Below are 13,928 nucleotides of genomic sequence, written 5' to 3' on the forward strand. Positions count from 1 at the left end.
GATAGGACCTCTGACGGCCGACACCACCTATTTGACGTTGGTATATTAAAGTTCAGCTTACAGAGCATCTGTGTACAAAGTTTCATTGCGGGCACTTGTTTGGTTAAGTCTCAGGAGTGACTTTTATACGAGAACGCCCCGTCTAACGGTGCATTTAATTTTGACGATAGGACCTCTGACGGCCGACACCACCTATTTGACGTTGGTACATTAAAGTTCAGCTTACAGAGCATCTGTGTACAAAGTTTCATTGCGGGCACTTGTTTGGTTTAGTCTCAGGAGCGACTTTTATACGAGAACGCCCCGTCTAACGGTGCATTTAATTTCGACGATAGGACCTCTGACGGCCGACACCACCTTTTTGACGTTGGTATATTAAAGTTCAGCTTACAGAGCATCTGTGTACAAAGTTCCATTGCGGGCACTTGTTTGGTTAAGTCTCAGGAGTGACTTTTATACGAGAACGCCCGTCTAACCGTGCATTTAATTTTGACGATAGGACCTCTGACGGCCGACACCACCTATTTGACGTTGGTATATTAAAGTTCAGCTTACAGAGCATCTGTGTACAAAGTTTCATTGCGGGCACTTGTTTGGTTTAGTCTCAGGAGCGACTTTTATACGAGAACGCCCCGTCTAACGGTGCATTTAATTTTGACGATAGGACCTCTGACGGCCGACACCACCTTTTTGACGTTGGTATATTAAAGTTCAGCTTACAGAGCATCTGTGTACAAAGTTTCATTGCGGGCACTTGTTTGGTTTAGTCTCAGGAGTGACTTTTATACGAGAACGCCCGTCTAACCGTGCATTTAATTTTGACGATAGGACCTCTGACGGCCGACACCACCTATTTGACGTTGGTATATTAAAGTTCAGCTTACAGAGCATCTGTGTACAAAGTTTCATTGCGGGCACTTGTTTGGTTAAGTCTCAGGAGTGACTTTTATACGAGAACGCCCCGTCTAACGGTGCATTTAATTTTGACGATAGGACCTCTGACGGCCGACACCATCTATTTGACGTTGGTACATTAAAGTTCAGCTTACAGAGCATCTGTGTACAAAGTTTCATTGCGGGCACTTGTTTGGTTAAGTCTCAGGAGTGACTTTTATACGAGAACGCCCGTCTAACCGTGCATTTAATTTTGACGATAGGACCTCTGACGGCCGACACCACCTATTTGACGTTGGTATATTAAAGTTCAGCTTACAGAGCATCTGTGTACAAAGTTTCATTGCGGGCACTTGTTTGGTTAAGTTTCAGGAGTGACTTTTATACGAGAACGCCCGTCTAACCGTGCATTTAATTTTGACGATAGGACCTCTGACGGCCGACACCACCTATTTGACGTTGGTATATTAAAGTTCAGCTTACAGAGCATCTGTGTACAAAGTTTCATTGCGGGCACTTGTTTGGTTTAGTCTCAGGAGCGACTTTTATACGAGAACGCCCCGTCTAACGGTGCATTTAATTTCGACGATAGGACCTCTGACGGCCGACACCACCTTTTTGACGTTGGTATATTAAAGTTTAGCTTACAGAGCATCTGTGTACAAAGTTTCATTGCGGGCACTTGTTTGGTTTAGTCTCAGGAGTGACTTTTATACGAGAACGCCCGTCTAACCGTGCATTTAATTTTGACGATAGGACCTCTGACGGCCGACACCACCTATTTGACGTTGGTACATTAAAGTTCAGCTTACAGAGCATCTGTGTACAAAGTTTCATTGCGGGCACTTGTTTGGTTTAGTCTCAGGAGCGACTTTTATACGAGAACGCCCCGTCTAACGGTGCATTTAATTTTGACGATAGGACCTCTGACGGCCGACACCACCTTTTTGACGTTGGTATATTAAAGTTCAGCTTACAGAGCATCTGTGTACAAAGTTTCATTGCGGGCACTTGTTTGGTTTAGTCTCAGGAGTGACTTTTATACGAGAACGCCCGTCTAACCGTGCATTTAATTTTGACGATAGGACCTCTGACGGCCGACACCACCTATTTGACGTTGGTATATTAAAGTTCAGCTTACAGAGCATCTGTGTACAAAGTTTCATTGCGGGCACTTGTTTGGTTAAGTCTCAGGAGTGACTTTTATACGAGAACGCCCCGTCTAACGGTGCATTTAATTTTGACGATAGGACCTCTGACGGCCGACACCACCTATTTGACGTTGGTACATTAAAGTTCAGCTTACAGAGCATCTGTGTACAAAGTTTCATTGCGGGCACTTGTTTGGTTTAGTCTCAGGAGCGACTTTTATACGAGAACGCCCGTCTAACCGTGCATTTAATTTTGACGATAGGACCTCTGACGGCCGACACCACCTATTTGACGTTGGTATATTAAAGTTCAGCTTACAGAGCATCTGTGTACAAAGTTTCATTGCGGGCACTTGTTTGGTTAAGTCTCAGGAGTGACTTTTATACGAGAACGCCCCGTCTAACGGTGCATTTAATTTTGACGATAGGACCTCTGACGGCCCGACACCATCTATTTGACGTTGGTACATTAAAGTTCAGCTTACAGAGCATCTGTGTACAAAGTTTCATTGCGGGCACTTGTTTGGTTTAGTCTCAGGAGCGACTTTTATACGAGAACGCCCCGTCTAACGGTGCATTTAATTTCGACGATAGGACCTCTGACGGCCGACACCACCTTTTTGACGTTGGTATATTAAAGTTCAGCTTACAGAGCATCTGTGTACAAAGTTTCATTGCGGGCACTTGTTTGGTTAAGTCTCAGGAGTGACTTTTATACGAGAACGCCCGTCTAACCGTGCATTTAATTTTGACGATAGGACCTCTGACGGCCGACACCACCTATTTGACGTTGGTATATTAAAGTTCAGCTTACAGAGCATCTGTGTACAAAGTTTCATTGCGGGCACTTGTTTGGTTTAGTCTCAGGAGCGACTTTTATACGAGAACGCCCCGTCTAACGGTGCATTTAATTTCGACGATAGGACCTCTGACGGCCGACACCACCTTTTTGACGTTGGTATATTAAAGTTCAGCTTACAGAGCATCTGTGTACAAAGTTTCATTGCGGGCACTTGTTTGGTTTAGTCTCAGGAGCGACTTTTATACGAGAACGCCCCGTCTAACGGTGCATTTAATTTAGACGATAGGACCTCTGACGGCCGACACCACCTTTTTGACGTTGGTATATTAAAGTTCAGCTTACAGAGCATCTGTGTACAAAGTTCCATTGCGGGCACTTGTTTGGTTAAGTCTCAGGAGTGGCATTTATTAGAGGACGTCCATTTTACGATACATTCCTACGGTTTACTTAGGTATTATATTTGGGATTTTTATTCATGACACATTTAATGGGAAACCTTTGTGGAAAGTAATAAATAGAAAAAACTGTGTTGATTTTGTGAAAGATCGTTTTTATAATTAGTATTATACTATTTATCTCAGTTTTTGAATTTTTGTTAACGCCTTCAGATTGATGACTGCAACATTGATGCACTGGACGATAAAGTGACGCTAACTTCACGGCTATCTGTAGAAGTGGGGGGAGAACTTCATGAATCACCCTGTATAATTATTAAATATCCATGCACACAGTAAGGATAAGTGCTATGTTGATGACAAGTAACGAATAATTTAACCGACTGCGGCGCATATAAAAATAACCGGTTAGTTCGGTTAATGTATCAAGACTGTTATGAAAGACCGCGTAAACGCCAACACTACCACCTTGATGATTTACTTGAACGCGGGATTTTACACCATTTTAGCAACACCTAAATTAGTTCACAATAATTCTATGTTCTATCTCAGTGTAATTCTGACAAGTTATAAAGTAAGAAATTAGAGTAGGTTCAACAAACATCTTTTTAGTTATTACTATTTTTTATTAACATTATTTAAATTCTTAGTTAATTAATTTTGTGGTAAAGTACTCAGTACTATAGGCTAGCCTAGTAAATTTTCCAAATAAAAATGACATCTAACAGCAATGGAAGTCATACTAACCACATAGAAGATAAAAATGGAAAACAATCCAGGTATAAATTATTAAATATTTGTCAATTTGGTTTATCTCAGACTATTATAATTCTTGTCAGTATATTTGAGTATGACATTTGTGTTATGTTGAAGGTTGTACATTTTAGGTTATGAATTTTATCATTCTTGTTTGTATAAAATAATGTTTCACTTGTAAAAGGGAGGAGATATTTTTAAGCAGTGCCTTCTATCAATATAAGCTATGTTTGGGCTTATAACAAACATTGTTATCTTTGTAGCATTGTTAACATTTAAGTTAACAATTGTTCTTAGGTTAGTTCAAAATTTCATATTTTTGCCATTAGGAAACAAATTATGGGTAAACTTTAATAAGCGGCCTACAGTCGTTATTCAATCGCTATTATCGAATGGTACAATTGTTTTTATCCAAATGATAATTCGATATTACAATTTATTTAACATCATATGATTTAAACTTCTTAGTTACAGTAATTTTAATATAAATAATAAACAACAAGAAGTATATAAATGTAAAACACTTTTTTATACAAAAATAAAAAAGTATATTATTGGAGTGTTTGTTTTAAATTTATTACTAATTCCGGTAAGAACAGAATGTAACAAGAAGTAAGTTAACTAATTTTTGTGACTTTGAAAATGGCGATGAATATGAGGAAAATATGTAAGATATTTCTTACAAGTGACAAGATTTGTTTAAGAAGCTTCAAAAGTGGGTTTGGCTCCTGGTAACACATGGGGAGAATTCTTTCCTCCATTTCACAAAAGCGGTTACTTATTGATATCTAGCTGGGTAAGTTATAAATATTGTAAGGTTTCTTTGATATCTAAGTATAGGCCATAGTTGGTTTTGTTGATTTGTAATGTAATTGTAAAATTGTAATGTACAATATTTTTCTTGTTACAGCAGTTTATTATAACTCTTATTATCCACAATATTTACATACATCAAGTTGGATAATATAACGAATTGTTCAATAATAGCAATTGAATAACGAATATAGACCGCTTATTAAAGTCTTCCCGAATTAGTCTTTAAATCTAGGCTACCTCTGGTTATCTTTTACAAGCCCCATTTAGTTGTGTTGATTTTTCTAATTGAAACTGCTTAGGAAGTGAAGAAGTTAGCAATATTGATTAAAATGTAGGAAATTCGACAAAACATGACATTCAAAGCAGGACTTGACATTTGCCTTATTTCTTCCCAGAAAAAATTGAAACTCCTACTTACTTTCAATTGCCTAAAGAGTTAAAGAAGCTAAAGTCGACTGATTTAGTTCTTAGCACACTATACTTTATTTTGTATTGTTTGTCTTGTGATAAAAGACATGCATCCATAGCCTTATCTTATTATTAGCCTACTGCCCATTTCCTTCAGGCTTCATACATATTTTATACATTTTGTTTATATATACTCATGGTTAACACATATCCTCTAGGGCTAACAAAATAAAAATGTAAGTGACATGCTTTGAAGTTGTTTAGGCCTTCAAGTAGGCCTACTTTAGTAAAACAATTTTCTTATCGTTGGAAATTCTCATTTTGATTGCTTGTGATAAGCGAAACAAAAATGTATTATTACTCTACTAAAGAATGTGTTTCACCAATGGAATGACCATTTTTAAGATGATACAAGGAAAATATATTGTATTACTGGTAAAAATGTGTTATCAGAATTAAAGATCATTGTTTTATGTTTGTGAAATCTTTTTAAGCTTTTGTTAACTAGCATGTTGGCAAATAATTTATTTAACAAAATCGGGGTTTTGGCAAATTAAGAAGGCTACAATACACCCCCCCCCTGACCACCTTTCAACCAACCATTACCTTAACCAATCCCTGTTTTGAAAAATATTTACATCCTTTTAATCAGTCACTTTTTAATAAGGCATTGCTTTAACCCTGTTGTGTTGGCCGGAAATGAATAACGGTGCTATTTCAACTAAACTTTATGACTCATATGGGTCTGTTGGAATATTTTATTGCTCTATTCCTGTAAAGTTCTACTAATTCTTTATTAGTATTATCTAGAGTTTTCATGGTGTATTAACATCCCCCGCTTTTACAAATACAGTTGTAGGATATGTGCGTTTTCCAAGTATGACTGTGTGATTAATGACAGAAAACTGTAATAAAATGAGTTTTAGAGCATATCGGTTTATCTAGAAAAAAGTTATCCGATCAAGCCTCTAGTTCTGAGGTATAAATTAGACAGAGACTACTATACATGAATTTTTTTATCATAAAAATAAAAAAATACAAATGTATTTTAAATGGTTTGTAAGTATTTTCTAGTTCTCTCTAAAGATTATGCCACATTGTATCAAAGCTCCTACATCCTTATGATTCCTGGCAGCGAGCATATATTGATACTTATCCTACAAATCCTATTTTTTTACTTTTTAACTCACTATTTCAATAAAAACTTTAAAATCGATTTTTGCCACCAACACGTTACATTACATTACCATACGCATATTTTTCTTCTACATTAAGGTAATGAGAGAAAATAAAATAGAAATACATATGAAAAAGTGGTGAAATCCAACTACATGTCTAGAAAATATAGGTCATTAAAATCAGTTTAAAATTATTGGTTATATGGTTGAGCAATTTAAAATGCATTTTTAATTTCAGGGATGTCAATAGCAAACGAACAGACTATCTGGAATGGCCGGAGTACTTCATGTCTGTAGCGTTTTTAGCAGCTAAACGGAGCAAAGATCCTTGTTCACAAGTTGGAGCTTGTATTGTTAACAAGCAACACAAAATTGTGGGTACAGGTTACAATGGGATGCCAACTGGTTGTAGTGACGATGAATTCCCTTGGGCCAAGGAATGTGACTCTAAATTGGACAGTAAATATCTTTATGGTGAGTATTGTGATTTCGACCAAGTTTCAGTATGTTTATTAAATTATAAGTGAGAATGTGCTACAATTTTCAATTGTTATGAAAATGTTTTCAGTGTGTCATGCAGAAATGAATGCTATTGTGAACAAGAATTCAACAGATGTTCGAGGCTGTACGATTTACGTTGGGTTGTTCCCCTGCAATGAATGTGCCAAGATCATTATACAATCTGGAATAACAGAAGTAATTTACCTTTCTGACAAGCATGCTCACAAAATTGAAACTATAGCTGCTAAAAGGATGTTTGATGCTGCGGGAATCAAGTATACGTAAGTTTTCCATTGAGCATTTTTTTAACATAAGAGAGGTATACAGTTAATAGACTACAAAGATAGGTCGCAATAGAATATGCTTCCATTAATTACTTGTAGAAAATAGAATTTATATGAATCTTCACTGATTTAAATTATGTTGCTATTTACTAACAAAATTTTGTTTTGAAATACCAATCAATGTAATTCCAACTTGACTTATCAACGCCGAGCAAAAACCACGAGAGATAGAGGCAGGAAATGTGTTACATAACTTCCTTTTGAGCCCTAGAGGCTCACGAAGGAATGACTATCAATTATCTCAGGACAGTTTAGATTGTAATAGAAAAAAAATACATGAATATAGTGTCCTGTTTTTCAACAGAAAATTGTGTGTGAAGCCGCAGGCAACTGCTAATATATATATATATATATATATATTATGATTCAATTACGAGTATTTTGTATTTGCTTATATCCGTCATATATGCGTTTAAATATATTTAATAAATAAAGCCATGCCATCCCAAATAAGATAACCGATTCTTTCCTGTTCTGCTTTTACCCTCTTCAGAACCATGACGTCTTGCATTGTAATTTTAAAAATATTCGGAGTGAATCGGCGGATAAACTGTATAATATAGATAAAAACACATTATATTTGTACCTATATGTCCACGTGCAAAAGGATCCAATACAATCCTTTTACTGTTACTGCAATAAAAATTGCCTCTTTAACACTATTATAACAAAATTATACTATTTTATGTAAACATCAATTCAGTGTGAATTAATTTACATATTGTTTCATAATAAATTATAAGTTCCTTTTACACCTATATTTTTTACGTTTTTATAGTAATACAACAACAACAATTACATATAAATAAAACATATATGAACATGAGCTTAGGTACAAAAGGTAGGGTACAGTAAAATCTATTTAATCACCTTCGCGCGTGTCGCGAGGACAGTTGACACAACCCGCACGACAGTAGGCATGAAGTTCTCCGTAAAGCTTTACATTAGTATGTGCTGTTAGACGTGTACTGCACGGTGAATATATAACCAATAATAGAAAACATATAGGGTGGTAGTTGCATTCAAGCTTTAATTAAACGAGTATCACTTGTGTCACAAGAAGAAAGTGGAGCATTCGCTGGAACAATGCAACAAGTTAACATTTTACTTTAACCTGGACAAAACTGTTAACAGGAAATTTGTCGTGGTTAAGACTTATAAGATGACCTGATTAGGACTAATCCTTTTTCTAGTTGTTCAGTGAGTTCAAGAATGAACAGGATACTGTAAATTTTGGATCCACTTCAACAGTTTGAACAAAATTATGGCTAAAGTAAAAATCTTGTAGGCTCATATATACAAGGTAGAGTCAAAAAGTTCAAGTAGGTTTTTAAATACTTATTAAACAAAGTTAAAATCTTACAAATGTGTTTTGCCTCAAAATAATCTCCTCCTGCAACATCACACTTGACGTAACATTCATACAGCTGTTTAAAACACTTTTGGAAACAGTTTTGTAAAAGTTCTTTAATAGTTTTTGTTTGTCATTTCCTAGACAGCTTCAGCATCTGCGAATTGTTTTCCCTTCAACAATGATTTCAACTGGAAGAAATTGGCTGGTGCCAGGTCAGGCGAATAGGGAGGATGTTCTAGCGTGATAACATAGTTCTTGGTTAGATAATTACATACTAACAAAGACTGATGTGCAGGGGTGTTGTCATGAAGCAAAAACCAATTGTTTCCCACTCTTTTTACATTGTGATTTTCTTTGTGGTCGTCAGTCAGCATTTTTAGAACCATTCGCAAACAGTTTTGATGCATGTTCAAATGATCATGAGAGAAGCTGTGGACAAAACCATATGATACCTCTAATACAATTTTGTCAATTGTTAGTCTTATGTTAGCTCTTACAGCATGCTGTACTTGCTCAATGTTTTCATCACTGGTTGCAGTTGGGAGGTCCACTGCAGATCCACTCTCCAACATTATGAGCGTCATCTTCAATGTTCACATGATAACATTTATGCCATTCATAATCTTGACTCTCCTTCATCATCGCTGTAAGCATGAATTAACAACTAAACTCTCACTAGATGACGTTGAAGAAAAACATAGAATTTAATGTTTGGTCGCTGTTCACTAATGCCATATTTTATAAATTGACAAGGTTAATCTGCAGACACATGAAAACACTTTCCACATTTATAAACAAAGGCAACTGAGTGATACCAACACTACAAATATCCTCTCCCCATAATTAACTCCTGCTGCAAAACAAATGTACCACCGGTGAGTGCTCTGGGTGTATATTTTAATCAATTCTGGGAACTTTTTGACTCCAACTCATACAGGGTGACACATATGTCAGTTTCCTCATAAATTGTGATATTTTGTTTCGATAGGTTGGTAACAATGTTAAGTTGGTAGCAACACGGAGTAAGTTCATTGTTGTCTGTTGCAGTGGCTAGTGTAAAGTGACGCTCTTTGCATCTGTTATTTGTTTGTGTGTGTTTTTAAAATGTTAGAAAGTTACTTACGGTTGCTGCAAGAAGTAGTAGTTCCCAAGCTCAGACACAATCCAATATTCATTCGCTCATCTGGCAACAAGATGGTACCCCCAGCACATTTCGGTATCCAAGTTACACATTTTTTAAATAACACATTTAATAAATGGATTGATCGCGTGGTACAATTGATTGGCCCGCGTGCTCGCCATGTGATTTTTCACTGTGGGGTGCTTGTGTATGCTTCAAAATCTTGATGAACTCAGAAACTTAATTAGAAATGTATTTGAATTTGTTAATAATGATAAACCTTTATTGCTAAAAATTTGTGATTCTGTTCTCAGTCGTTGTATGAAGTGTATACAAAGTTAAGGTGGACATTTCGAAAACTGCTATAAAATTGTATGGTAATATGTAAGTAATTTCATATAATGAATTTGTTTTTTTGCCTAAAAGTGTTTTATTCAATTAACCTAAAACACCTTTAAATTTCTCGTCTGGGGAAACTGACATATGCGCCACCCTGTACATGTGTGAGACCGATTGCTAAAGACATTATTTCAAGAAAACATTTTATTTCTGAAACTTTGACCTTTTAAATGAAAAGTTATTTCAAATCAACCACAATATCGCTCCAGCGCACACCAACTTTGTTGTATCCTAGAAGTTGTTATATGATAGGAGTTGTATCCTTATAACTGCCTCCGTATATGAGCCAAGCAGACATTTCCTGTTCCCGGTGCTCAAGAGAAGTATAAAAAGTCTCTTTTTCAAGATCATTAAATATAATCTTACATGAGGAAGTCCTTGCATTATAAAAATAATGTTAATGGCGTATATACCAGTATAATTAATAAATTCTCCTTGCCAGACTCATTCTCATTATTTTACAGACACTCTGTAAGATAAATAAATTGCATAAATTTAATATTTAAGTTTTCATACCTATCCAACTTCAATAGGAATGTTTATTTTACCTTACAGTAAAATTACTTTCCTTATTTAATCATTTTAGTTTTAAGTATGTAACTTAACATAAATATGGTAATTGAGTAAAATTTTAAGAATTTTATTGTATTCCAGACAATACATTCCTAAAAGCAAAAAAGTGACCATCGATTTCTCTGAGATAAACTGGAATGAACAAACTCAACTTCCTCCCACCCCAGTCAAGCGGAAAATTGATGATAACTGATTCAAGATTTATGTGTGATAATCTTTAACATGGATAAAGTCTTTCAAGTTCTTAACATCAAAGCATAATAATATCAATTTTATTGTTAGTTTATTTTAAAACATCAATGAAAACAATGGTTTATTGTTTGATTGTATTACCAATTTCCACCATTAGTGTAATAAAATCCACTTTACTAAATGTTTACATGTTATGTAATTTTGTTATGCATTTGTATACATTCATAATAAGTACAGACAATAAATCTATAACTGTGGATTTTTTTAACTAATTCATATTTTGTCTAATGTTACATAACATATTTAATTTTAAATTTGTATCTAAGATTTTAATCCTAGGAGGTTTTTTAATTTTTTGTTTGATATATTTAAATATGAATTATATTTACAACTTTTACAAAATTTGACTGGTACAACTATTTTACATGGTGCGTATTTATTTCTAGAATTAAGTTTTGTGATAGCCATTGTACTGCGTATACTTGTGATGGAAAGTTTAATTATGTATGAATTTATGTAATTTAAGTATAATGTATGTGCTAGTGTTTGGTATATGTTACCATTTGTGCCTTTATCCAAAGTTTTTACATTATCCGATTTATAATATTCATATTGTCTTTTTATTATATTAAATTGACTGTTAATTAATTAAAAACAAATATAAATTTAAATAGCTCTTTTAATTTTGAATCTTTTAAATCCTAATTATTCCACATCATTTCAAACTTATTTACAGGGATAGGTAGACTAGACAATTAGTTGTGAGAAGAAAGACCTGGCAAATGGGTCTTTTCAAGAGGTTACATGGATTCTGAACATTTACCATGTGTACTATGCCATCTCTTCCTTAGTGCAAGAGAATGATTAGTTCTAAATGTCATTTGAGGAGTGGAGAGGAGAAATGGAGTTAGGACCTATCTCCAATTTGAAGTTGGGGAGTGAATGTAATCCACTTCACATACTGATGTTGCATTTGGAGATACTCTGATCATAGTTGTTTCCATATTCACTGGTTGGAACATGATGGAGGACCGTGTGTGGGACAGCAACTAGTGGGCCTCCAATCAGGAAATGGCTAGAAGTCAAGATTGCATTATTGGCTGAATCAGCAAATGTGAGGTTAGATAAACTATATCTTATCACTGTAGATAAGCCGCTTTGAAAGCGACCTGTTGAGTGAACAGTGCTGAGGGAGTGTGAGAGAGAGAGAGAGATGTTGTGAAAGAGAAGTGCAGACTCACTTCCCCCTCCACATTCCTTACCAACCACTCCTCAGTCGCCACTTTATCACTCATATATGTTACATAACAGCTGTTTTACAAACCCAGTAATAATAACAACAGCTGTTAACAATAAACATTTGTTAAAATACTTCTTAATTATACTAACATAATATTAAATAGATGCTATGCACTTTTCTTAACATAAATAATAATATTTAATAATAATTGTTATTCCATAACAACGAGTATAACAAACATAGCGTGATATTCCAAAACACCAACGCAGGGAAGCAAAGCACTTAGTTCCCAGTTTTGTCTTATAAAGGAAATAGACAGAGCAGTGAAAGAGGGGGTGGTGGTAGGCATGGTCTAGCTCCTGCTCCTCCCTCCCCCTATGTGCAAGAAATCTTCGCGCAGGTTGCTTTCAAAGTGGCTCATTTATAGTTGAGCTTGACTTGGGGTTGCCACAGTACTGAATTTTCTCGGAAATTACTGTATTGTTAGGGTAAAAATACAAAGTACTTAAAATTTTAATTTTTTCTTACAAAAATGCACTGTATAACACACAAAAAATAATTGAAACTTTTTTTCACCATGTACACTAATAGATTTCCAATGATAAACCCTCTCTCCCTTTACAATTATCTATTAATGTTACTCAGTGGCTTTCTTTTGGTGAGAAACTCTTAACTTTTACCTATATTAAAAATAGAATGCTGTGCCCAGGGGCACAGTTCCATTGCTCTACATGTACACAACTTGAATACCGCCCCCCAAGGGGTTTAGTACCAGAGGCTGTTCATGACCAAGAATTGGAATTACAACCTTCAGGGGAGTAGTTGCACTTTTGTACATGTACTGAGCAGTATATTTCATTTCTCACCATCATTAGAGTCAATTAAAAACATTTCAGCAAATATTTTGTGTCAAATAAAATTTATTGAATAAGATAGGGTCTATTACTGACTTCTATTTATTTTGTCAATTGTTATGAATACGTTAGAATGAAAGTTCATTGAATAGTATGGTTTTAATGTTTTTGCAGGCATTGTATGTATCGTCTCATTGATGACCATAGTTTGTACCATAGTCAGTATACAGTACACAATCCTCATTGAGAAATGTAAAAAAACCATGATATCACATGGTACATGCTTGTGAGAATTTAAAAACCACTAGGAATGCGAATGTTTGATAGGCAGGCAGTTGCGCCATGAAAGTGTGCCAAGCTTTGGCTAGTCATAGGATATTGGTAAATCCCATCCCAACTGTTCCACAATATTTGCCAGAAATATTTGCTCCAAATGATCGTGTGCTGAAAAGTCTTTAAAATCTTAAGTCTTGACAGTGTTATTAAGAAAATTATTTTTCGTGTAAGAGACAATTCAAATTGTAAGAGAGAGCATCAGTAATACGTTTCCAGTGCAGACCCAAGATTATGAATTAGGAAGACTTGGAACCTTAAGGTACTCTTTTGGAATCACTTTTAGCAAGCAGGTGATTTGTGTTAAAGGCTTAATTTGCTGTTTCTACCCACGTTTTTAATAGAGTTAGTTGGCTTTGAGCCCATTTAGCTGATTCGCCAATCAGCTGTGACAATGTTATCAACATAGTTTAGTTGTATTTTTGCTGATTCAGTGTAGGTTTCTCCATTTATGTTGACATATTTTTTAATATTGAAAAACATGAGTTAATTTTTCCACCATATTTAAAATGTCCACAATGTTTAAAAAATGTAATTTAATATATTTTGAAATTAAAAATATGTTGCTCCTTCTGGGAGAATAATATTTAAAATTTTGAGTTTTACATTGTAAAAACC

At 35.1% G+C, this 13,928-nt stretch overlaps 1 protein-coding gene across 4 annotated transcripts; it reads left to right on the forward strand.

Annotated features, from left to right (window-relative positions):
- The first annotated feature begins 3,546 nt into the window (after nucleotides 1-3,546).
- LOC124370993 (deoxycytidylate deaminase-like) lies at nucleotides 3,547-11,554 on the forward strand. 4 transcript variants are annotated; one of them, XM_046829302.1, is made up of 4 exons: nucleotides 3,547-3,649; nucleotides 6,639-6,874; nucleotides 6,969-7,182; nucleotides 10,773-11,554. In XM_046829302.1, the coding sequence occupies exons 2-4, from the start codon at nucleotides 6,688-6,690 to the stop codon at nucleotides 10,882-10,884; spliced, it is 513 nt and encodes a 170-aa protein (XP_046685258.1). In that variant the 5' UTR covers nucleotides 3,547-3,649; nucleotides 6,639-6,687; the 3' UTR covers nucleotides 10,885-11,554. The 4 variants fall into 4 exon arrangements, with proteins under 4 accessions (XP_046685258.1, XP_046685255.1, XP_046685257.1 ...); XM_046829299.1 differs by lacking the exon at nucleotides 3,547-3,649 and adding an exon at nucleotides 3,663-4,021; XM_046829301.1 differs by lacking the exon at nucleotides 3,547-3,649 and adding an exon at nucleotides 3,664-3,829.
- Nucleotides 11,555-13,928: the final 2,374 nt, after the last annotated feature.

The sequence above is a fragment of the Homalodisca vitripennis genome, unplaced genomic scaffold (assembly GCF_021130785.1).
Source record: "Homalodisca vitripennis isolate AUS2020 unplaced genomic scaffold, UT_GWSS_2.1 ScUCBcl_789;HRSCAF=3507, whole genome shotgun sequence".
NCBI classification, from domain to species: Eukaryota; Metazoa; Arthropoda; class Insecta; order Hemiptera; family Cicadellidae; genus Homalodisca; species Homalodisca vitripennis.